The 26,676-nt window shown below is 39.7% G+C and overlaps 1 protein-coding gene across 4 annotated transcripts in view; it reads right to left on the bottom strand.

Annotated features, from left to right (window-relative positions):
• Positions 1 to 26,676, bottom strand: part of Spire1 (spire type actin nucleation factor 1) — a 160,854-nt gene that overhangs the window by 114,912 nt on the left and 19,266 nt on the right. For all 4 annotated transcript variants that reach the window (XM_070029608.1, XM_070029609.1, XM_070029610.1 and 1 more), the window contains exon 2: positions 19,182 to 19,216. In XM_070029608.1, the coding sequence (XP_069885709.1) occupies positions 19,182 to 19,216 (35 nt within the window). The remainder of the gene's footprint in view (positions 1 to 19,181; positions 19,217 to 26,676) is intronic.

Below are 26,676 nucleotides of genomic sequence, written 5' to 3'. Positions count from 1 at the left end.
CCTGAGTAGCTTGGATTATAGGCCTGAGCCACTGGCGCCCAGCTTGCTTACTAGAATTTTAACAAAGGAAAGGAAACTTTAGCACCTTATGTTTGCTAGCAAATCCTAGTCAAGGACAAAATTAATAAGCAAACAAGCCAGCAGTAAGAGAGAAACTGTACCTCATATGTTGCTGACTACTGAGGAGACTAGATGGAATAATGCAATTATATTACATGCTAGTTCAATTATTCCTAGGTAAGACAAGGTTTTAAATAAGTTAAGATTTGAATCTGTTGAATTCCTATTTTATCACTTACAGTACTACTAACAGCTATAATAAACTTCTCAAGGGGTTTCCTAATTCACTTATCGTGGTTAACAGGGTAACAGGGTGCTCCTTGTCTGACCTCATCTACTGCCTCTCCCTAGACACACTAACCTAGTTACTTAATTACTTACATTTGGGGGGATTACTTTAATGCCATGTTTGCTAAGCCTCAAGCCCTCTACCACTTGAGCTATACCCCCAGTATTTTAGCTTTTACTTTGTTTTTCAGGTAAGGTCTTCATTTTTGACTGGGTCAGACTTACACCTTGATGCTGTACCTCCCCCTCCCAAGAACTGGGATTATAGACATGGGCCATCCCCACATATCAACATGCTCTTGGCTGCAGGGCCTTTGCACATCCTCTTTCTTCTCTCCATCATTTTTATTCTCTCTCATCATTCCAGTATCTGCCCAGATGTTTTAACAAATGAGAAGCTATCACTTCAAAACTAGAACTGTAGGGCTGGGAAGGTGGCTCAGTGGTAGAGCGCTTGCCTTGCATGCATGAGGCCCTGGGTTCGATTCCTCAGCACCACATAAGCAAAAAGAAAACAAAACTAGAACTGTAAAACAGACTGAAGTGTACCTTCTCTTCTCTGTCTGCTCTAGTCCCTACCAGGTTATGTTCCATCCCTGGCCTTTCTTTATTTTTCTTCGTAACATTCAACATCATACCATATTTATAATACTGATCGGCCTATTATCAGGAAATAATAGGGTGTAAACTCCATTTTGTCAGTTCTGTTCATTGACACACCTTCCATCCAGACAACAGTGCCTGGCATAAGGTATGTGCTCTCTTTGTATAAGAATTACAGAACAAGCTGGGCATCAGTGGCTCACACCTGTAATCCCAGCTACTCAGAAGGCTGAGATTTGAGGATCATGGTTCAAAGCCAGCCTGGGCAGGAAAGTCCGTGAGACTCTTACCTCCAATAAACCACTAGAAAATGGTGCTGTGGCTCAAGTGGTAGAGTATCAGCCTTGAGCTGAAGAGCACAAGGGCAGTGCCCAAGCCCAGAGTTCAAGCCCCATGACCAACAACAACAACAACAAAGAATTACAGAACAAGAGGAAAAGGAAAAAAGGAAGCAGTGGAGGAGGAAAGAGAGAGGAGAAGGGAAGGAGAGAGCAAAATAGAACTAGAAAGGAAAAGGCAGAGGGTGTCTGTCCATCAGTAATCCAGAACTACTCTCCTGGCCACATCTTTTCCAATGCTGGTCACTCACTAAAGGGAGTAATTTTTTTTCTTTTACTTTATTTTTTATAATTAACAATACTAATGTTCCATTTTATTAGTACAATGTACAAAATTTTAAAAACTGACTTACTCTCATACCTGCTGAACAACTGACTAAAAGATAATCTTGCTAGGATATGAAAATGCTTTTTTTTTTCAGAAAATATTCCAATGATCTTGGAAGTCATCTGATAAATAACACTAATTTGATGGCTTCACTGCTTACTTGTTAAACTGTGACTCAGAGTGCTGTTACACAACAGTAAATTTCCTGGTTCCTAATTGCTCAAGTAGCTTATGACAATCACAAGGTTCTTTTCCCTGAAAAAGGAGTTTGCTCATTCAATAATATTCACAGAAAACCTTTGAAGGAAACAGTTCTTCTGCTCACTTACATCTTTCATAGTTCTCTTTAGAGTTGCTTTCCATCTCATCCCAGGTGAGCATCATGGTGATTTCTAAAGAACTCTATTTTTTGGAAATCAACTAAGCCACAGTTCTTGAGTCACTGCCAGGCCTGTAAGGTGAAGAGCAAGGTTCTCTGCCTCCCTTGCCTGTCATCCACAGAAAAATGCACCAGACTTCTCCACAGTCACTGTGACTAATAAGAGAGCCAAATGTGTTCATCCTCAGGGTTTTTCATGTCAGCAACACAGACATAGACATAGACACACACACACACACACACACACACATGCACGCACATGTGTGCATGTGCTCAATTTTCATATTACAAAAGCAAAAAACGTTTATTATAAATCTCAGACAACACAAGCAAGACAAGAGTTGGTGGCATAACACATAATCCAAGCTACACAGGAGATTGAGATTAAAAGCCGATGCAGGCAGGAAAGTCTGTGAGGCTCTTTTCTCCAATTAACCACTAAAAAGATAGGTGGAAGTATAACTGTGGCTGAAGTAGTAGAGCACCAGTCTTGAGCAAAAGAGCTACTGGACAGCACTTAGCTCTGAGTTCAAGCCCCAATACTGACATAAAATACAATAAAAGCAATCTGAAAGTCCATTCAAAAAACTCCTTTATCTTAGAGGTAATCTCTGCTGACCAATGAGACAATTGCTATTTGTTCTCCAGATCACATCCTTGGCACATTCCTTTCACACTACTGGATCCTTCAGTACTGACTCTTTGGTAACCTATTTGGTACTGCGATGGACACCTTCCCACATAACCAGTTGCATAAATCCATTTGTAATAACCTAGCCTGCTACTGCAAACATTTCTGTACTATCTAACTTTCCTCTTTTCTAAACTGTGCTGCAAATAAGCAATCTTCTTATTGCATTTCCACATACATTCCTTATTTTCTTTGAGGAAAGTCCTAGAAGCAGAAATATTGGATTCGGCCCACAATCATATGTCTGTGACATATACTAACAATTGCCTCTAAAGAGTTCACAGCAGAATATGGCATATTCTCTGACAGGTGCGCTCCTTTGTAACCAAGTTTTAACTTAAGGTGATGACAACAAGAATAATAATACCTGCTATTACAGGAACAACTCTCTACCAAATCTTGTAACAGCTGAGGAATAAGTGATTAGGCCTGCAGTTTAGAAAGAAAACTGAGGAAGTCAGGTGCTAGTGGCTCACGACTGTAATCCTAGCTACTCAGGAGGCTGAGGTTGAAGGATCACAGTTCTAAGCCAGCCTGGGCAGAGAAGTCCATGAGACTCTTATCTCCAATAAACTACTCAGTAAAAGCCTGAAGTGGTGCTGTGACTCAAGTGGTAGAGTGCTAGCCTTGAGCAAATTAAGCTCAGGGAGAGCTTCCAGGACTTGAGTTCAATCCCCAGGACTGGTGAAAGAAGGGGAAAGGGGATAAGGGAAAGGGGAGGAAAGGAGAGGGGAGAAGAGGGAAGGGAAGGGGAAGGGAGGGGAGGGGAGGAGAGGGAAAGGGAGGGGAGGGAGGAACAGAGAGACAGAGAGAGAGAGAGAGACAGAGACAGAGAGAAAGAGAGAAAGAGACAGAGAGAGAGAGAAAGAAAGAAAGAAAGAAAGAAAGAAAGAAAGAAAGAAAGAAAGAAAGAAAGAAAGAAAGAAAGAAAGAAAGGAAGGAAGGAAGAAAGTTGGGTTTCCATAAAGTCATGATCTATAAATAAGCAAAGCTGAGGATTAGTGCTTACATCTGCCAGACTCTAAAGCATTTAAAGGTATAACAGCATTTCAGAGGGAATAGAGTCAGCTTTATACAGTGCTAGAGAACTCATACCAGCTTATTAACAGCCAAACTGTCAAATACTCAGGAATTCTGCAAAATGGTTAAACCTCTGAGAGACTCAAACTGGCCAGGTGGGCCCATCAGTGTTGCAGGGGAAGGAGTGGAAGGGCAGTGCTGAAGGGCCAGTTTACTAACAGAAAATTTAAGTAATGAAACCTCTCATCAGTTTTCCCAGATATCTCTTCATTTCCCTGCTAAGCAGTGCTGGTTTGATGTCTTTTCTCTCCTTAAAACAGCTGTGTGCTCCACCATGAGGGAGCTGGGTGTGCTCCAGGACAGTGGATCTGAGAGCTATTTCTGGAACATCCATCTGCAAGGATTCAAAAGAGAGCTCCACCCTCCACACCTCAGCACCCACAGCCTCATCACCATATTTGCTGTGAAAGCACCATGACTGTTTGTCCGGTATCTCCAGTGACATAATCAGCAAAGATGCTGCTGGTGCCACAGCAGGTCTCCCTTCAAACCCCACACCCTTCTTTCTATGCCCTCCAGATGTTCTGTGTCTTTAGCTTTTCTCATAGTCCCCTCACCTTGTTTAACCTAAATCTCAGTCTCCCCGGGGTCAGTGCTGGCCCAAGCTGCTCTTTCTGTCTTTAATTCTGAAGCCACTGGGGCTAGTTTGGAGAAGGCATCTTGTTTGCTCTGCCTGATGTTTCCTTGTCCTCCCTAAGGCCTCTATACATGCATACCTGTGGTCAGGTTTAATTGCTAAATTAGGCAAAGCAAGAGATTAAGAACAAATAATAATAAAATAGCACAATTTTAACAATATATACTTTTTTTGTATGTGCCAGTACTATGTTTCAAACTCAGGAAGCTCATTGGCTCTCTTACAGCTGGTGCTCTATCACTTGAGCCATGATTCAAATCTGATTTTTGCTGGTCAGCTGGAGAGAAAGTCCTGCAGATTTTTCTTACCAGGCTGGCTTTGAATTGTTATCTTCCAGGGTTAAGCCTCCTGAGTAGCTAGGATTATAGGAATGAAGCATGAGCACCCAGTAAATTCTTTTTATTAATAAGAAAAGTTACATGAACTGGGCACTGGTGGCTCATGCCTATAATCCTAGCTCAGGAGGCTGAGATCTGAAGATCTGAGGTTCAAAGCCAGCCTAGGCAGGAAAGCCTAAGAGACTTATCTCCGATCAATCACCAGAAAACTGGAAAAGAAGCTGTGGCTCAATCAGTAGAGAGCTAGCCTTGAGCAAAGGAGCTTAAGGACAGCATCCAGGACCTGAGTTCAACTCCAGGACTGACAAAAAAAACAAAGAAAGAAAAGAAAAGAAAAGTTACATGAGCATGGTCTTTCTCTCTCTCTCCTCCACCCTCCCTCCCTCCCTTTCTCTCTCCCTTTCTCTCTCTCTCTCTCTCTCTCTCTCTCTCTCTCTCTCTCTCTCTCTCTCTCTCTCTCTCTCTCTCTCACACACACACACACACACACACACACACACGCACAATATCTTACTGTATCCTTTTTTGCACAATGCATTGTGAAGCTCATGGGTATAGCTCAGCACCTTCCATACAAGAACCCCTGGGCATTAACCTCCCAAAAAGGACTGACAAGAATACAATGCTATCTTATTAGATAATATGGGGTTAATGATAGACTATTGTATAGGTTATGTAATCACAAGCATTGAAGTACAACATAACCCAGAAGGCTACAAAAAGGCTATCAACCACTATAATTGCCACATTGTCAAATTCAGCCCTCTGTATCAGGGGATTGATTTTAGGACCTCGCTCCCCTGTGGATATAAAAGTCCTTTTATTGTCAAGTTTCATATAAAATGGCACAGTATTCATATATTTGTATTGGTGCTCCACACACTGCCTATATACTTTGAGTCTCCTCTGTATTACTTAAAAAACCTAATAAAATGTAAAAACTATGCAAGCAGTTGCTTGGGAACCAATGACAACAAGAAGTTTACACAATTTTACAAAAAAAAATTGGGGGGGGGGGCATGTGGGGCTTAAGGCTTGGGCTCAAGGCGAGCGCTCTACCACTTGAGCCACAGCGCCACTTCTGGTTTTCTAGTGGTTTATTGGAGATAAGAGTCTCACAGACTTTCCTGCCTGGGCCAACTTTGAACCGCGATCCTCAGATCTCAGCCTCCTGAGTATCTAGGATTACAGGCATGAGCCACCAGCACCAAAACATTTTTAATCTCCATTGGTTGAATCTACAGATGCAGTAGCCATGGATAGGGAAAGCCAACTGTAATTGACTCTTAGTTCCCTTTCTCAATCTGATAAGCAACACTTCACATAGTTGGCTACTTACTTCTTCCTCCTTTAAATACTTAATCTACTCTCCACACTTATAAGCTCATGTGGTGATCACTCTTTTCCTTCACAGGCTTTCTTTGCTGACTCCTCCTCCTCTCGCTCCTCTCATCCTCTCAAAACGTTGGGACACCCAGGGCTCAGTCCTTAGTCTTTTCTTTCTTCCATTCTCATTCCTTTCTTTGCTGATTGCTGACTCCTCCTCCTCTCGCTCCCCTCAAAACGTTGGGACACCCAGGGCTCAGTCCTTAGTCTCTTCTTTCTTCCACTCTCATTCCTTTCTTTGCTAATTTCAACTAAACTATATATAACTATATATATATATTTTATATATATATATATATACACTACACTACACACACACACACACACACACACACACACACACACACACACACACACACACACACACACACACACACACACACACTATATCCTACCTAATCAAAGTGTAGTCCTAGGGGTTGGAGAGGTAATTCAGTGGTAGTGTTTGTGCTTAGTATTTGTAAATCCATGGGTTCACCCACAAAACAAAGAAAACAAACAAAAAACAAAACACAAACTAATAACAATTAATAAACTATTGTGGTCCTTGGACCAACTAAATCCATATCACCTGAGTTTATCATCTCTGGCCTTAGTCAAGACTTACCAAATCAAAATCTAAAACTGAACAAGATTTACATTTATGCAAAATGATGTTCAAGAAGCACTTCTTTGGTGTTCTAGTATCCTATCTTCTCCTTGACTCTATCTTCTAACAAACCTGACTCTAACTGGCCCACCTCCTTGTCAGTCCTTTTATATATAATTTTTTTATTGTAAAGATACTGTACAGAGGAGTTACAGATACATAAGCAAGGTAATGAGTGTAAGGTCCATTCCAGGACGGCGAACAGACCTCGCCCAGTACCTGCGTTACCTAGGCAACTGGGACACCTGGAAGAGGTCACATCTGCATTCGCTGAGGTCACATCTTAATCTGATGTGGCCAACCTTTCTCCCACCTGGTCCCACTTCCCTTTATCTGGACACACCTTTCCCCCCCCCACACCCTATATAAGGCCTAACCCGGGGCCAGACGCCCTCTTTTGCCAGCCGCGTGGAGTGCCAACCTTGCCTGGTCCCAGCAGGTCTACTGAATAAACCTACCCTTTACCTGAATACCATGTGCGTGGTGCTGTTCTTACTCGGCCACCTCTTTTTAAAAACCTAACAATGAGTCAATTACCCCTTCTTTCTTTTTCCCCTTCCATCCCTTTCCTCCCTCCCTCGCCCAAAGCTGTAAAGTTCCTTTTCAACCTAGTGTCTTGTACATCTCGTTGTTACACTGGGTCACCCTGTATACTTATTTCAGCATTTTGTTATTTCCCTTCCCTTCCCCAAATTAGAAAAATGTATGTATGTATATGTGTGTATATATATATATATATATATATATGTGTGTGTGTGTGTAATATATATTATATATATGTATATATATGATGCAGGGCACTGGAATCAAATACAGTGAAAACGGGTTATATCATGGGGGAAGAACATACAAAAGAAACAAAAAAAAATTACATAGTACATTATAAGTACATTAAAAACAACAGCAAGAAAGATAAAACCTCTTGTGTCCCTATCATAGGGTTCATTTTGCTTAATACCATCTTATATGGTCAGATGTACATAGTTTTGACCTGGGCACTGTCACTGGGCTGTTTCATTTATTTTTGGGGGCTCAAGGCTAGCACTTTCCCACTTGAGCTAGAGCTCCACTTCCAGCTTCCCAGTGGTTAATTGGAGATCAAGGGCTCACAGACTTTCTTGCCCATACTAGCTTTCAACTATGATTCTTAGATCTCAGTCTCCTAAATGGCTAAGGCTTATAGGCACGTGGTTCCTTGTAAAATATTTTAGGATAAAACTGTTTTTATGCCTAGGACATGGTCTATAAACAGCAAGTACTCAAGAATTGATGGCTGAATTAAGGACAGTGTGTGTGTGTGTGTGTGTGTGTGTGTGTGTGTGTCTGTGTGTGTGTGTGTCTGTGTGTGTGTGTCTGTGTGTGTGTCTGTGTGTGTGTCTGTGTATGTGTGTGTCTGTGTGTGTAATTTTACTCATAATTATCCCTCTCTTTCACAATTCCATTTTCCTAAAACTTCTTCCAATATATCAATGATAATTCCTCTGCTAGATAACAAATTCAAACTACAAGGCAAAGAGCTTGTTAATTATCCACAGATGTGAAACTCACAAGAAGACAATGTCATAAACATTTGAGGCTAAGGCCAGGTGCCGGTGGCTCACTCCTGTAATCCTAGCTACTCAGAAGGCTGAGATCTGAGGACTGTGGTTCAAAGCCAGCCGGGGCAGGAAAGACCATGAGATTCTTATCTCCAATAAACCACCAGAAAACTGGAAGTGGAATTGTAGCTCCAGTGGTAGAGTGGTAGCTAAAGAGCTGAGGGACAGGGCCCAGGCCCAGAGTTCAGCCTCCACAACTGACAAAACAAAAATAAACATTTGAGGCTAAATTAACATCAGATAAATTAATATCAAATTAATATCAGGTAAAACCCCTAAGAACAGAGCATGGGAGACCAAAGGTAATCAGTGTCACATTATCAACTCCTAGTTTGAAGCTACCTATATTTTTTAGTTTTATATCCAATTAGCTTGACATTCTAAAGAGAAAATGATCCTAAGGAGGGAAACAATAGTCCAAATCCAATTACAAACTAAAAAGTTTGTTTTAACACACATACAAAATTTACTTTCACTTAAATAGAAAGTATATAAATATTCTTTTGTAAGTCTAATTTAACATTCAAATATTTAAATATTCTCTACTATAATAGCTATGCCACACTTTGGGACATTCTCCAACTCTCTGACTCTAAGTTGTGTACAATATTTTAAAAGAAATAGCATGACAATGAAGGAGGAAAAAAAAAGCATCCAAATGGTAAACAAAAAGTTAAGCTATTTTTGTTCACAGATTATGTGAACTTGTACACAGAAAATTTTTAACAATCTACTTTTTAAAACTGTTAAAATTAATAGGTTATTCCAGCAAAGTAGCAGGACAAGATCAATATACAAAATCAACTTTATTTCTGTGTACTTTTAATGAACAATCCAAACATAAAGTTGGGAAAACAATTACACTTGTAATAATACCAAAAAGGAAATACTTAGGAATATATTTAACAAAGAAAGTATAAAACTCAGCCCCTTTAAACTGCAAAAGAGCATTGAAAGAATTAAAGCAGACCTAAAGAAATGGAAATCCTTGTTCACGGATTTGAGGACTTGCTATTAACATACCCAAAGCTAATCCCAAAGGAACTCCCTATAAGAGTCCCAACTAATTTCTTTGTCAGATATTGAAAAGCTGATTCTAAAATTAATATGGAAATTCAATCTAAAAGAGCCAGACCGATCTCAAAAAAGAACAAAATTAGGAATTCATGCATCTCAATTTCAAAACTATACAGCAATAGTAATCAAGACAGTATGGCACTAGCACAATAGAATATAACTAACAGTCCAGAAATAAACCCACACAGACAGCCAACTGATGTTAACAAGATCATTCAATAAGGAAAAATAGTTTCTTCAAGAAACTGCTGGGACAACTGAATATTGACAGGCAAAGGAATGAAACCTGATTCCTCACTCACACCACATAAAAGAACAATTTAAATTAGTTCCAAGACCCAAATTTAAGAGAAGCAAACACGATAAAACTCTCAAAACAAACAAATAAAAACCCACAGGTAAATCTTTACAACCTTATGTTGGCAATAAGTTCTTAAATATAACACCAAAACCATGAGAAACAAAGGGATAAATTTATACTGGACTTATAAAAATTAAAAACTCTTAGGGTCATTGTTCTACTCAGTAGAATGCCTTCTTTGCATGCATGAGGGTGTGGGTTCAATCTCTAACACAAAAACTAAAAAATAAGTAAACAAAAAATTTGTACTTCAAAGAATACCATTAAGAAAGTAGAAAGGGAAACTCTATGTTTAGTCTTTTAAGGAACCTCCATACTGCTTTGGAGAGTGGTGGAACAAGTTTACATTCCCACCAACAGGTTCCCTTTTGGCCGCAATTCCACCAGCATCTGTTACTGTTAATTTTCTTGATAATGGCCATTCTAAGTGGGGTGAAGTAGAATCTCAATGTTGTTTTGATTTACATTTCTTTTATGGCCAGAAATGCCTCCTGGCCATTCTAATTTTTTTTTTTTTTGGGGGGGGGTCCAGTCATGGGGCCTGAACTCTGGGCCTGGGCACTGTTCCTCAGCTCTTCAGCTCAAGGCTAGCGCTCTACCACTTGAGCCACAGTGCCACTTCCGGCTTTTTTTTCTGTGTATGTGGTGCTGAGGAATCGAACCCAGGGCCTCATGCATGCAAGGCAAGCGCTCTACCACTGAGCCACCTTCCCAGCCCATCTTACTTCTTCTCCTAGGAGGAGTATTTCTTTAAATCTTTGCTCTTTTTTTTCTCTCGTCACGATTTTGATTTCTGTACCTTTTGTTTTCTATGTAAGTATATCTGTTTTAGGGAGGGTAAGGGGGAGCACAGAAATGGTGTGACAAAGAGTGAACATATGGAGCAGTGATACTCACTAGGTACTACGCTGAAAATGAATTATATAACTTGTGGGGGAAGAGGTCAAGAGGGAAAAACTAGGAGAAAATGAGGGATGGGGTGACACAGTTCAAAAGGAAATGTACTCATTAGCCAACTTAGGTAATTGTACCCCTTCTCCCAGTATATCATCCTTACAATGACAATTTAAAAAAGAAAGTGGAAAGAAAACATTTGTAAGACCTGGTGCCTTCATTCATGAAGAAGTATAACTAATTAATAGAAAAAAAAAAAAGATTACTCAATCTGGCCACCAGTGGCTTACACCTGTAGCTTCTCAGGAGGCTGAGACCTAGAACACTATGGTTCATAGCCAATCCTGGCAGAAAAGTCTATGAGACTCTTATCTACAATTAACCACCAAAAATCCAGAAGTGGAGCTATGGCTCAAGTAGTAGAGCACCATCCTCAGGTGAAAAAGCTAAGGGACAGGGCCCAGGCTCTGAGTTCAAGCCCCATACTGGCACAAAAGAAAAAACTCAAAAATGATCATGACCCCAAGTAAATTAGGTCTTACTGACTGATGGCTTGTCCTTTAAACTGTATTTTATATTATTTGTCAAATACAGTGAAATCTGTCAGACATCATTACCAACAGCAGGTGCTGTTAATCACCCCTAGCTAGCTGGCATGTCCATGTCTCACTCTCCAATCTGCCAAGTCCAGATTGACCAGCAGCTACTCTTCAGGTCATCGATGCATTCCTACCCCTACCAAGGTAAGTGGCAAGCTTCCCATGGATCACTTTATACAACTGCCCTTGTACGAGTGTAATTCCAATTGATTTAAATAGTGTATAAACTGATGAAATATGAATACTCGGCCACCTTCCCCATTGTCAAGAAGGGAAACATACCAAAAGTACAAACCTAGAAAACAGAAGAAGTTTACAGACAGAACTGTTTCTTTCTAGCTAAGAATATGGCGTAGTGTGCTTGCCTAGCATGCATAAAGCTCTGGGTCCTTAGTACCACATAAACAGAAAAAGCCAGAAATGGCGCTGTGGCTCAAGTGATAAGTGCTATCCTTGAGCAAAAGCTCAGGGACAGTGCCTAGGCCATGAGTTCAAGCACCAGGACTGGCAAAAAAAAAAAAAAAAAGGAAGAAAGAAAGGAAAGGAAAGGAAAGCAAAGCAAAGCAAAGCAAAGAGAAATCCTAGCTACTCAGGAGGCTGAGATCTGAGGATCACGGTTCAAAGCCAGCCCCGGCAGAAAAGTCTGTGAGACTCTTATCTCCAATAAACCACCAGAAAACTGGAAGTGGCGATGTAGTTCAAGTGCAGAGCACTAGCCTTGAGCTGAAGAGCTGAGGGACAGTGCTCAGGCCCAGAATTCAAGTCCCATGACCGACAAAAAAAAAAAATCTATCTATCTATCTATCTATCTATCTATCTATCTATCTATCTATCTATCTATCTATCTATCTATATATATATATATATTGTCCCACTACAGATGAATGGATCCAAAAATTGTGGTACCTAAATACAATGGAATATTATGCAGCCATCAGAAAGGAAAAATAATGGCATTCGCAGGGAAATGGATAGAACTAGAAGAAATCATGTTGAGGTAAGCCAAGAGCAAAGAGACAAACAGCACATGGTCTCGCTGATAAGTGGATGTTAAATCCCAAACATACGGTGATATGACAAAGTAAACAAGACTGGAGAAACAAAGGACTTCCACTCCTCTGATGTAATCATTACTAAATGATCTCATGCTGATGACCACATATATGGTATATATGTGCACATCGGAGGGAAAGTAGGAGGAGGACACAGAAACAGAGGAAAACATACAACAGCAGAACCCAACAGCTGCACTGGACATTAATCAAAACAAACTAAGCAACTCAATGGCAGTGATGGGAGGGAGGGAATGAGCAGGAAAGAGGGAACAGCTGACACTAAGCAAAAGGAAAGAAATGTACATATCACCCGATGTGGAAAAAATAATTATATTATTGTCAAAGCTCAAAGAACTCATAAACTTTATAGATCATGATAAAGACAATTTGCCCCATGAAGGTTAGAATGTGTTTGTGGCTTTAACTAAGTGTCACTATCCCACAATATTGTGAAATTTATGTAATCACTTAATCACAAGAAAAAATTGCAAAAAATAATAATATATTAACTTCTGACAAAACAGATTAATTTGGCTCTTGACGAGGCAAATTATTAAGAAAATGTTCTACTAGTCAAGTGTAAGATTTATACCTATAATCCTTGTTACTCAGAAGTCAGAGATTGGGAGGAACACAGTTTAAGGCCATTGGACAAAAAAGTTAGACCTATCTCACCTCAACAAATAAACTGGGCCTCGTGATGCCACTAGAAGGTATAGGTAGTAAGCTCACTATCAGGGGCTAGCCCTAGACAACAGCATAAGACCTTATCCAAAACTTAACTAAAGCAAAGTGGGATGGGACTCAAGACAGAGTGCTCAAGGTAGCTAGTGCAAAGCTCTAAGTCAAACCCCTCTACTCTTACTACAAAAACAAAAACAAAACAAAACAAAACAAAAAAACAGTCTGAGAGAGACAAAGAGAAAGTGAGAAAAAGAGGAGGAGCAACAGCAGAGAGGGAGGGAGGGAGGGAGAGAAGGAATAGTCTACCATATTGTGAAAGAACTGGGAAATGTATAAGTTACATGTACAGCAAACTTTCCATTTACAAATAGTTATAAAATATTTACTCCTAAATCAACATTTTTGTTTATTCTGATATTCTTTAACCAACATAGATACATAATTATCATTTGTCTTCAAATACAGTAAAGCCTAAACAAAGAAACTTGTATAAATTCTGCATTATAAGGTTAAATCACAGTCTCTGACACAGACGTTTATCAATCACTGTAACCCAAAAAGGCTGTTCTAGTAGTAAATGCTATCTGGGTCAGGGAGGGGAGGATGAATCCCAAAGTGCCAAGTTTCATAATGTGCCCAACTCTGTATGAAAACACATGAAATCTAAAGGACTACTGTCTTCTTAGCACAGCAACACCACTCTCTCCCAACCTCCACTAAATCTGATACTCATAAGTAGCAACTTACATGCAGGTGTGACAGTGCATAATCCCAAAATTCAGGAGGCTGAGGCAGGAGAACCATAAGTTTAAAAGGGGATAACCTGAGCTAAATAGCAACTCTTGTTTCAAACATTAAAATTAAAAATAAACAAAAAATAAAAGCAGCAGTAGCAATGACATCATTTTCTCTGAGGACATATGAGCCAACTTCCTGATCAAATGGCCAATGTCAATCAATGTCAATCAAATGGCCCTACATACACATATTCCAGTGCATATGAGGTCTTCTGTTTGAAAGGACAAGAAGTAGAATTGAGCAGCCTGCTGACCAAGGGGAACATGTGGCTGCTACCAGCAGTTAATAGGCTTATTCTCATTCTTTTAGACAACCCCACATATAAACATCTTAGCTGTGGGTCATACAATTCCATTTATAAGCCCCTAAAGTTAAAGATCAGAGAGAGTCTCTGCTAAAAGAACAGATTCGGTACTAATTCACCTTTTGTTTCTGCTAGCTAGTCTTAAGATTTAATTCAGTTGGTTTCTAATACTATTTTCAGTCATATAAAAGTCTTATTCATGCAGGTAAAGTTGTACATACATGTAAATGTTTTTATTAAAAATCACACTCTTCTTTTGGGTTAGATTTTTGAGTTATTTTGAAATTAACTAAGGACCAATTCTTATCAAGAGCCAAATGGAGCTAAAGATGAAGTAAACAGGAATAGGCAGATTCAGCTCAAGAGAAAATCAACACTTTTCAACATTATACACTGCACTAAAGCAGCTAATTCCAAGTAACAGATTATTTCAGGCTGCTCAGAAAACATAAAAATGGTTCATATTCTCCAGTTTGGGTAAGCTATCCACAACAATGGAGTAATCCAAGACACCAACTCCAGTATATTTCTTGGCTCATTCCCTAGATCTATGGGTTGCTCATAAAACAAACCCAATTTCCTAGGAGATTCCAACATGCAGAACAATTCCTAGATCGTTCTGAGTAATTCAGAGTCGTACTACTTTACACGTTCTATGATATAAAACCTGTATTCATTCATCTATCTTTGGAACTGAAGGTCATGTGCTGTGTTCAAGTCCTGTCAAAGTTGCAGCTGGCAGTAGCCTCTCTTCTGGCTAACTATGATCATAAACTGAAGCAACATAAGGGAAGAAGCAGAAACAGACCAAACAGAGGTGCCACATTTCACTGTTCCAAATGGGACACTAAATGAATCACCAGCATATGGAGATGCCTTACATTGCAGGTAAACATAATCTCAAGAAAGAACACAGGAAAGGGGAGTTATATGGTTTAACAACCTACTGACTATTGGCACTTGGGCAGATCACTCAGCCTCTCTATACTTTTAGCTCTCATCTCCAAAAACACCTAAAATAGTGGTTTTGTTTTAACTATTATATTCCTAAAAGAGTAAAATTAATGTCTCTAACAATGCCTAGTATATAGTAAACTCTGAAGCACTTTTAAAAGATGCATGTAGGAGCTGGGAGGCAGTTGCTTGTGCCTGTAATCCTAGCTTTTCAGGAGGCTGAGAGCTAAGGATCACATTTCAAAGCCAACCCAGGCAGAAAAATTCATGAGACTCATCTCCAACTAACCATCAAAAAACAAAACCAAACAAAAAGGCCAAAAGTGGGATTGTGGCTGAAGTGGTAGAGTACCAGACTTGAGTAAAAAAAAAGCTAAAGGACAGCACCCAGGCCCTGAGTTCAAGCCCAGTACACACGTACACACACGTATGTACACACACACATACACACACACACACAAAATGCAAGATGGAATATAGAATAAGTGCTTACATACAAAAGATGCAAGCTCTATTTTTAAGACATAAGCATGAATCTTTTAAGTTTTCTTCAAGTAAAGGCTAATTTTTCTTCTAATATGGCACAGATTAAGGTCAGCTCTATGAAGATCTCACTTGAATCAGTTTATCAAGATTAAAGATAAAACTTAATTTAATTTTGCATAATACTTTAACCTATTCCACTTAAAATATAGCTAACCCACCAAGGGAACAGCAAGATTGCTCTAGTTATTCATTTAGCCTCTTTCCTGCTAGCGAGAAAGGGTCTCTGAAGGCTACATAATTAAGAGTGGTTAATATAAGACAGGAAGGTAATGAAATTTGGAAGCTTTTTTAAAAAAAAGTCTCAAGTCAAATACTTGAAAATTCAAATCAGTTATGTTTTAGTAACTTAAAGACTTAGTAATTTTCCTTAAAAATTGTAATACACTGAGCTATTTAAATAATGGTACTAGGAAACACTTTTAAAATGAAGGCAAAAACTACCTTTAATTTGGTTCCAAACACTCACTTGATAGACAAGCACAAGTACAGGTTAGCCATCTAAGAGTTTATAAGTTACCAATCTGAGCTGAGAGCCACTTCTAGAAGTAGAAATAGATGGGTCACACACTGTTTAATTAGCTTGTCCTCCTTCAAACAGTAAGGACAACCCCCTGATCCTTGCTTGCCAGGTATGAAAGGATAAAGGGAAAATTCAGGGAATGTTTTAATTTTATTGTGAGGCTAGTTAGCAAAGTATTGTGATTATCAACAGTGGGATAACTATAACTAAAAGGGTGAATTTCACTGCACGTAAATTACACCTTAAAATGAAAAAAAAATTGCCTATTAAAAATTTTAATGTTTATGTGGAGACTGTGTGTGGTGGTGCACACCTGTTATCCCAGCATTCAGGAAGTAGAAGCTTGTGACCCTATCTCAAAAAAACAAAAGTGCATGTCCTTTAAAACAAATCCTATGAAAGGTTTCAAGTTCAAATGCTTGAATATACTAGCACAATCAAGCTATTAGAACATTTTCCAGTTGGCTGGAATCTACCCCAGTGGTAGAACACTTGTCTATATGTGCCACACCACAGTCAGTAATACACACACACACACACACACACACACACACACACACACACACACACACACACACACACACGCACTCACACACGCACGCACGCACGCACGCACGCACGCATTCACATTAGCTGACCTGACAGTGAAGGCCCTCATAGAAGTTGACTACCTATGACTTCTCTTTCTCTCAACTCAATTTTAGCTTGGTTTCTACAAATGTAGGAAAAATATTTATTAGAAAGAATAATTTTAATATGCCTTAGCCAACTCATTTAAGTGATGTAATTAAAAAACAAATTCATAGGAAGACTTTATGTACTACAAAACCTATGAAAGCCAGGTACCAGTGGCTCACACCCCTAATCCTAGCTACTCAGGAAGCTGAGATCTGAGGATGGAGGTTCACATGAAAATGTCCCTCTGCCATACACACCCAGTCCATCAGCTGTCAAATATCAACAAAGACAAAGTTTTTGCTAATGTGAGCTATAATCTATCCACATTTACTGAAATAGAAATCAAAACAGAAATATAAAAATATATTTATTAACCCACTTAACCCCATAACATATAAATTTAAATACCACTTTTATGAAAAATAATTCTTTTCACAAAGTTAAGAAGGATGGGATGATTTCATGTGGTTTTTGTTTCGTTTTGTTTGGTCAGTCATGGGGCTTGAACTCTGGGCCTGTGTGCAGTCCCTGAGCGATTTAGCTCAAGGCCAGTGCTCTACCATTTGAGCTACAGTACCACTTCTGGTTTTCTGGTGGGTAACTGGAGATAAGAGTCTCACAGACTTTCCTGCCCAGGTTGGCTTTGAACTGTGATCCTCCGATCTCAGCCTCCTGAGTAGCTAGGATTACAGGCGTAGACACCAGTGCCCAGCTTTGTGTGTCTTTTTAAACTCTCTAATGGGTCAAATAACAGACCTCAAGTCAGCTTCTGCAATGAGCCCAACAACTGGGAGTGAATTCTGGCTGCCGATGCTAGCACTGCCTTGATTTTGTGGTAATATATCATATCACATGATAGAATTACATCACAATTCAGTAAAACAAAATAATGAGACATGCCAATGTCCTATATGTCAAATCTCCTCCTTTCAATACCTAAAGGCAGAAATGCTAACTGTATTTGTATCATCACTTAATGAAATACCTTCACATATATTATTTAAAATTTCACAACCCTATGAAGTTAGTACAGATGATCATTAACATTTATAGGTAAGAAAGATAAAAGTTCTAGGAGGAAAAAAAATGACTTGCTCCAAATTGCACAGCTAGGAAGATGTACTACCAGAAACTACAGACAAAACTCTTTTAGGTTCAAATCAAATTTACTCATTGATAAACACTATATCAAAACTAGCAAAATAAAAATTTTATGGTTTTCTCCATTTTTTTTTAAATTGGTTGTGGGGCTTGAACTCTGGGCCTCAACATTGTCCCTCAGCTCTTCAGCTCAAGGCTAGTGCTCTACCACTTAAGCCACAGTGCCACTTTCGCTTTTCTGGTGGTTTATTGGAAATAAAAGTCTCACGGACTTTCCCGCTTGGGTTTGTTTTGAACCACAATCCTCAGACCTCAGCTTCCTTAGTAGCTAGGATTACAGGCATGAGTCATGGGCACCTGGCTAGTTTTCATCAATTTTTAGAACTGATTTTATAAAGTTATCTCTAACTTTTAATGTTGAACAAGAAAATACAAAATGAACTGAATGCAAAAAAGATATTATTTTTGCTTTTTGATACAACGATATAATCCTTTAGGAAGATTGAATTGTACCCAAAACAACAGTTAAAATTTATTAAAACCTTTATCGAACACAGCTACATTACAGAATTAGGAATTCAATTTCAAAAGTCCTTTATTTAGGCCATTAACATTAAATGCCTACCACCCTTAATCTAAGGACTGCTGAGAGCTTACACATACATGCTACCCAGGCACAGCACGGTCATCCTGAAGCTCCTGAAGGGAACATAAGAAATACCTCCAAACGCCCATATTTTACAATCATAATGTTCAATATAATTATTATTTAAATTATTTTATAAAATATGTACTTGCAGAAAATAATAAAGTTTTATTTCACTGCAATCTAACTAAAACATGCCTTTTCCCCCCCAACACTAAGGCAGTGCCATGGAGTCCAACAAATTAAAGTGATACTTCTATCATACACTAGATTGAAATATGAAAAATAAATAAATTTAGTGTAAAATATTCCTATTCAAGGGACTCTTGCCTGGATCTTAATTACCTCAATTTACAAATAATAATACAGAAAAAATTTTGAAGCTATGTTAAGTTACTCTTTATAATATCTCCTGACAAATATGTAGACTTTCCTTCAGCTTACTCTTCCTAAATACAGAACACCTGTACCTCTTCTCAACACATCCTATGAGAAAGCTGAGAGCCTTTAGAAAGGTAGTTGGCAATCAAGTTCACCTAAGCAGGACTGCAAAGATGTACTACTAGAAATATTTGAGCTTTTCTCTTACCTCTGTTTCTGTACAATGTGAATATCCCAATTTACCTGTAATAAAAATACAAAAGGTTATTTCCAAAGAACCTGAGGTTTTTAAAACCATTAATAAATATATTTAAGTTACTCAAGTAACTTATGAAAGATGACATCATCAAAAAATTACTCTTTACCCAATTTATGTAACTGTAACCCCTCTGTACCTTTTTCTTTTTTTTTTTCTTTTTTTTTTTTATTGTGGGGCCTGAACTCTAGGTTTGGGCGCTATCCTTAAGCTCTTCAGCTCAAGGTTAGAGCTCTACTACTTGAGCCACAGCACCACTTCTGGCTTTTTCTGCTTATGTGGTGCTGAGAAATCAAACCCAGGGCCTTGTGCATGCAAGTCAAGAACTCTACCACTGTGCCACCTTCCCAGCCCCCTCTCTACCTTTATAATAAAAATAATTTTTTTAAAAAGTGCCTAGAATGACCAAATACCAAAAGATCTTGCTCAGAGATTTAATCAAAGGAAAATAAAAAATCTTTTAAAGTCTTGCTTTTTAAATACCCTAAAATGGTTTAAAGGCATTTAGAACATGCTCTAAGAAAACTTTTTAAAAACTCTTAGACTTTATACCAAATATATTCCCATTTGTTTCAAACTATTTTCCATTATAGAGCTGGTTGCTTTTCTTTAATATATGATTAGATAACATCATATAGTTTAGTAATTCTTCCAATAAGGATCACCCAAAGAATAAATAGAACTGGCTGGGTGTGGTGGTACATGCCTTTAACCCCAGCACTCTGGAGGCTCAGGTGAGACGCTCCAGTTCAAGGTCCAGGCCACCCTGAGCTATGTAGCAGTGAGGCATCATGTCTAACAGCAAATACACACACACACACACACACACACACACACACACACACACACACAAAACAGACTAGAACTTTAACAACACTTTACTAACCCACATTGTAGTTGGTATATGTACAATTCTGTATTTCTGTCCATTTGAGTAACTAAAACATTTTAAAATAAAAGGGGCTACTTAAAGAGAGAATAATACTTTAACAAAAAGAACTGATAACTCCTGTATAGTCGTTATTACGAAATTCAATTTCCCACATCTCCACTTCTTAAGTGTTGTCATTGTCTTAGGTACCTGCACAGCCTCCCGTCCCCCGACACTGCCCTCCTCACCGTGCCAGCCTTCCTTTCCCAGTCTCTTACTCCAGGCCTACTCCAGAAGACTGAACTGAGAGCCTCTCATTTACTAGGCAAGTACTCTACCACCACCAGCCTGTGGGGTTTTCTGAGGCATAATATTGTTGCCTTGCCCAGGCTGCCCTCAAGCTCATGGTCCCTCTGCCTCTGCTTCCCATTTAGCTAGATTTACAGATATATGCCACCATATTCAGCCTTTTTTTTCCTCTTCAGATACTAGAATTCACACACCTTAAGAGTCCACCACTAAAGAAAAATCATGCTTTTTATTTGCCACCCAATTCTTTAAAAAAAAAAAAAGCTGATATAATTTCTCATCACTATCCTAATATGAAACACTGTTAAAACTTCAGACCAAAGAAACCAGATGCCAGTGGCTCGTGCCTGGCTGTAATCCTAGCTACTCAGGAAGTTGAACTCTAAGGAACAAGGCTTGAAGCCTTATATAGTAAGATTTGATTAACATATAACTTTGATTAATACATGATTTATGCTGGGGTGATGGTGGCTCACACCTGTAGTCTTAGCTACTCAGGAAGCTGCGATCTGAGGACTATAGTTCAAAGCCAGCCCTAACAGGAAAATCATGAGACTCTTATCTCCAATTATCCACCAAAAAGCCAGAAGTAGAGACATTGCTCAAGTGATAGAATGCTAGCCTTGAGCAAAAAAAGCTCAGGAACAGAGCCTATGCACTGTCCCAGGACTGGCATGTGCACACATATGTACATATGCTCACACACACACTCAAAATATACATACATATCACATATATTTGTGATACAAAATTACATTAGTATGTCATATATTATTTATATATACTATATATAGTTATAAATTCTGTCCTTTATTCACACTATTAAGCTTTTACTCCTTTAGAATTGGTAATTGAACTAGAAAGGTACCACTGGATAGGAATAGCTCAAATAAAGGCATAGCATACCTCTCAGCAAACATGACCTGTGTGCCTACTCTGCACAGGAAGAACAGAGGTACCAGAGCAGACTTCACCAGAAGAGAGCAACAACACTAAGAACACATGGATGTACATCTCAATAGGACATATTCTAAAGAAAAGACGCCACTAGAGTTCAGGTACTAGATTGGTAATTAATTGTAGTTCCCATTTTGCAAATGTTACAGTACTAAGCAAATGATAAACTCAGTGATGAAGAAATCTACAAACCTAACATGGGGGAGGAAGAGGAAAAGCTCTACAGAAGTATTAACCAGAAACAAGAATTACCCAGCTTCAAAAACCATACATTTGCCGGGCACCAGTGGCTCACGCCTGTAATCCTCACTACTCAGGAAGCTGAGATCTGAGGATCTCGGTTCAAAGCCAGCCCAGGCAAGAAAGCAAGAAAGTCTGTGAGACTCTTATTTCCAATAAACCACTCAGAAAACAAAGTGGCACTGTGGCTCAAGTGGTAGAGCTCTAGCCTTGAGCTGAATTGCTGAGGGACAGCGCCCAGGTCCAAAGTTCAAGCCCCACAACTAGATAAAAAAAAAAAAAAACAAGCAAAAAAAAAAAAAAACATACATACATTTCCTAGTTCTGCCCATCAAAAATGGAAGAACCTTATTCTGCAGGAGCATACATAGACCCATTCCCCCTCAACAGGATGGATTCCTCCTGAGATTGACTGACTTCAGGGTTGCACAGGGAAATGACAACAAAAGCCAGAACATCTTTCTTCCACTAGAAAATAATGAAATACTTGAGGAATGACAGTGTGATGTTAAAAGGGCACGAGTCCCTTGAAATTAAATTCCTGTCGATGACTTCTGTTACAAAATTGAAAATGCTTTCCTGCAAGGATGCCAAAGCTTTTTGTGGAATGTGCAACTGCTCTTGGTTATCCACTGAGAATTCGTGAGTACCTCGTGAAACTATGCTAAGGTTATAAGCACAAAGGGTCTGCCACCTACACAACTCTTCCCTCTACATCTCTGCCCATCTGCTGACCCACAAACCAGAAATCCCAATCTCATGACATCAGAGCTTAAAGGAATCATGGGAGTGACCTTGCCCAATTCATTCATTTTACAGACGAGTAATCTGACAGGCTGACTCTGCACATAACCAGAGTGGGTGGCAGGGCTAGAAGGACAGCCAAGGCTCTGGATGCCTTGTCATGAGGGCTGGTGCAATTTTCTTAGCCCACTCATCCATTCCCACTCCCACTGGAGACAGGGGAAGAATATGAAAGAGTGCTGTCCCTGCTAACTAGCTTTTGGGGAAATACATTCCTCCAATACTAACTTAAGTTGGAAACTGCCAGTACAGCACCAAGAGATTTTCATTTAGCCACTTTTGAGTCTTTCTTCAAGGGCTGGCCACCTTGTCTTACAGAACTAAGGAAGTCCTCTCAAACCTAGAATTACCCTGACTCTACATTCTACATTATAAGCTGATGGTAGGCCTTACATTACATGGTAGGCCTTAAGGTTACAGTTACTGTGAGCTAGTTCTCCCAATTAAGTAATTACTTCACATTAGCTGATAAAAAAGATCTGAAATGGTATTTAAACAAAATCATTAAAAAGTACTTATATACTAGAAGGAAAGTAGATTTTCTCAAGAAGCTAGAAGTATAAAAGTTCAGCTCTGTGGGGAGGTTTTGTTTGGTTGGGTTTTTTTGTTTGTTTTTGGTGCCAGTATTGGGGCTTGAACTCAGGGCCTAGGTGCTGTCCCTTAGTTTTTCTGTTCAAGGCTGGTGCTCTACCACTTGAACCCCAGCTCCACTTGTAGCTTTTGGGTGGTTCACTGGAGATAAGACTCTCATTGACTTTCCTGCCTGGGGTGGCTTTGCACCATAATCTCATATATCAGTCTCCTGAGTAGCCAGGATTAGAGGCATGAGCCACTGACACCTAGCAGCTCAGTACTTCTTTTTTTTTTTTTTTTTTTTTTAATTGTATTTTATTTTATTTGAGAACATACTGTACAGGGGGGCTACAATTACATGGGCAGGATAATGCATACATTTCTTACCAAGCATTGCAGCCTCCTCCTTTGTTTACCCTTCACTTCCCTTCCCCGCCTCCCCCCTCCCCCCACCCAATTTTACCCCCCTCCCCAGCTCAGTACTTCTTAAAAGGCTTGGGCGGGCTGGGAAGGTGGCTCAGTGGTAGAGCGCTTGCCTTGCATGCATGAGGCCCTGGGTTCGATTCCTCAGCACCACATAAGCAAAAACAAAAAAGCTGGAAGTGGCGCGGTGGCTCAAGTGGTAGAGCACTGGCCTTGAGCTGAAGGGCTGAGGGACAGTGCCCAGGCCCAGAGTTCAGGCTCCACAACCGGACCAAAATAAATAAATAAATAAATAAAAGGCCTGGGCATTTTAATACTGCTACATCACCTGAAAGATCTGCTCTTCTCTAAAGATTGGCTAGGTGAGATCCTTATAGCCCATGACAATACCTTTCTATAAACTGATATAAAACTAGCCCAGTATAAAACAACTGTCATAAAGATTTCACCAAGACTTTCAGTCTTCACTGTCTATAACCAAGTAATTCCATTTGGGAGAACAGGAAGTTACCAGAAAGAACATCCTGCGAATGCGCACTGGCAGGCCCACTCCATCTTAGCTGTTGAGGATTTAGTCATTACACACTTGCTGCTCACCTTAGTGAGAGATCACACGTTCTAACAAACCATACAACCTTTCAACAAAAAGTAAAGCAGTGCCGGGTGCTGGTGGCTCACACCTGTACTCCTAGCTACTCAGGAGGCTGAGATCGCAGCTCAAAGCCAGCCCGGGCAGGAAAAGTCTGTGAGACTCTTATCTCCAATAAACCACTCAGAAAACAAAGTGGCACTGTGGCTCAAGTGGTAGAGCGCTTGCCTTGAGCTGAAGAGCTAAGGGACAGCCCCCAGGTCCAGATTCAAGCCCCACGACCGACAAAAAAAAAAAAAAAAAATTAAAGCAGTACTGGAAAAAATACACAAGTTTTCATAGCTAGAATAGTCTTTGGTGTAGAAACTTCACCACAGTGGCCAAACTATCAGTCTCATTATCAGCAGGATTCAAATAAGCTGAATAAACACAAGGCAAAGTATGCTCACCAAAAATTCCTGAATTTTTTTGGCTAAGAATTAGCCTAATTTTTTCTATGTGACCAAACTGTTTAGATTTACTGAACATGTGAAATTATGTTATTTTTCATGCTAAAATTCAGTGATACCAACAGATATACCAGTTTATCTACCCTCCTCATTTGTCCCATCATTTTTTTGGGGGGGGGTCCGGTCGTGGGGCCTGAACTCTGGGCCTGGGCACTGTCCCTCAGCTCTTCAGCTCAAGGCTAGCGCTCTACCACTTGAGCCACAATGCCACTTCCAGCTTTTTTCCTTTTGCTTATGTGGTGCTGAGGAATCGAACCCAGGGCCTCAGGCATGCAAGGCAAGTGCTCTACCACTGAGCCATCTTCCCAGCTGTCCCATCATTTTTTTAATTTGGGGGGAGGGTTTGAACTCAGGGCCTCTCACTTGCAAGGCAGGCACTTGACCATTTTAGCCATTCCCACAGCTTTTCTTGCTTTAGTTATTTTTCATGTAATCTCTCCTGTTTGCCAGTGAGTTGGAGAGCCTGGATTGAGATCCTTTACATTTGCATTTACAGACCCTGGATTACAAGTATGTGTCCCTATACCAGCTTACTGACTGAGATGGGTCTCACTAACATTTTACTCAAGCTGGTTTTGAACCATGATTATCCATCCTGCTCTCAGCCTCCTGCATAACTGGGATGATGGGCATGAGCCACCATACCATAAATATTGACTGAATAGTTGCCTGATCTATAAATATTGACTGAATAACTACTCAATACTGTTGACTGGCAATGACAATATGCTGTGAGCAAGACTGGCATGGCCCTTTCCCCACAGTACTACATTTTAGTCAACACAAACCAGAAAAAGCAAACAAAATAAAGACAAGTGGTAACACATGTAACTATGGATGCAAAATAAGAGAGAAAGAAAATACAAATGTCCCAATTAGGGTAGCAGGTAAGACTCCTTGAGAATAAATTTTTTTAAGACCTTGAATTTGAGTAGAAGTGACTACAGGGCTAGAGGAAGAGCCTGTTGCAGAAGTGGGAACTGGAAGGCAGTCAGTGCTGAGTTTGGGAAATTCAGAGGGCTGAACACAGTCTGCATTTGAAAAGACAAGCAGGACTTGTGAGGGCAGCCCAAGGTTTACAAGTCTGCATGTGACTTTAATCACCAAGAGAAGCTACTAAGGGATGCTAAAGTTAGGCAAGAGAATGAGCTGACTCCAGGTCTATTTCCAGTGAAAGCACCAGCCATCAAGAAGCTACTGTCATCATTCTGGAAAATAAGCAGGGGGCTGGCCCATGGTTGAAGCAGGTATGAGGAAGGAAAAGAAGATTTTTGAAGAGATAATTTGGAGATTGAATAAACAGACTATGCTATTGAACAGGGTGTGAATAAAGAATGGCATTCTATACAATCTGTATTTCAAGAACAGTATTCTCTCAGAATTCTCTATTCTTCAAACTCATCCACAAGTACCAGATTAAGAACTGACATTTTGGGGCTGGGAAGGTGGCTCAGTGGTAGAGTGCTTGCCTTGCATGCCTGAGGCCCTGGGTTCGATTCCCCAGCACCACATAAGCAATAAGAAAAAAGCCGGAAGTGGTGCTGTGGCTCAAGTGGTAGAGTGCTAGCCTTGAGCTCAAGAGCTGAGGGACAGCGCCCAGGCCCAGAGTTCAGGCCCCATGACCGGAACCAAAAAAAAAAAAAAGAACTAACATTTTTATTTAAACAAAAGTATATAAAGTAGGCTTTTGAGATAATGGGTTATGTTATTACTACAAACAAAAGTATATCGTTTTTGAACAATTACCAGGCTGCAATTTAGCAATAATAATAATAATAATAAATAATCCAGGACTGAAGGTACTGCTCAAGTGGTAATGTGCCTACTGTGAACAAGCAAGCTGAACAAAGATGAAGCCCTGAGTTCAAATCCCAGTACTGACACTCCCTGAAAAAAAATCCAGCAGCCTATTGACATGTGAATTTCCAAAACATCCTGGTAATTGATGATTTGAAAACCATGAACAGTATCTTTATTCCATTAACATGATACATAAACTTACATGTTCATATGTCAAAAGTCTCTAAGCTGATAGCTCCCACCTACAAACCTAGCTACTTTGGAGACTGAGATTGTGAGGATTATGGTTCAAAGACAGCTCAGAAAGAAAATTCTGTGAGATCTCCTTCTCAACAGATACCTGGATACAGTGGTGTATGCCTGTTATCCCAG

The sequence above is a fragment of the Dipodomys merriami genome, unplaced genomic scaffold (assembly GCF_024711535.1).
Source record: "Dipodomys merriami isolate MVZ:Mamm:240054 unplaced genomic scaffold, mDipMer1.0.p SCAF_2, whole genome shotgun sequence".
Classification (NCBI taxonomy): domain Eukaryota; kingdom Metazoa; phylum Chordata; class Mammalia; order Rodentia; family Heteromyidae; genus Dipodomys; species Dipodomys merriami.
The sequence above is the reverse complement of the archived record's forward strand: the minus strand, read 5'-3'. Positions and strand labels throughout refer to the sequence as shown.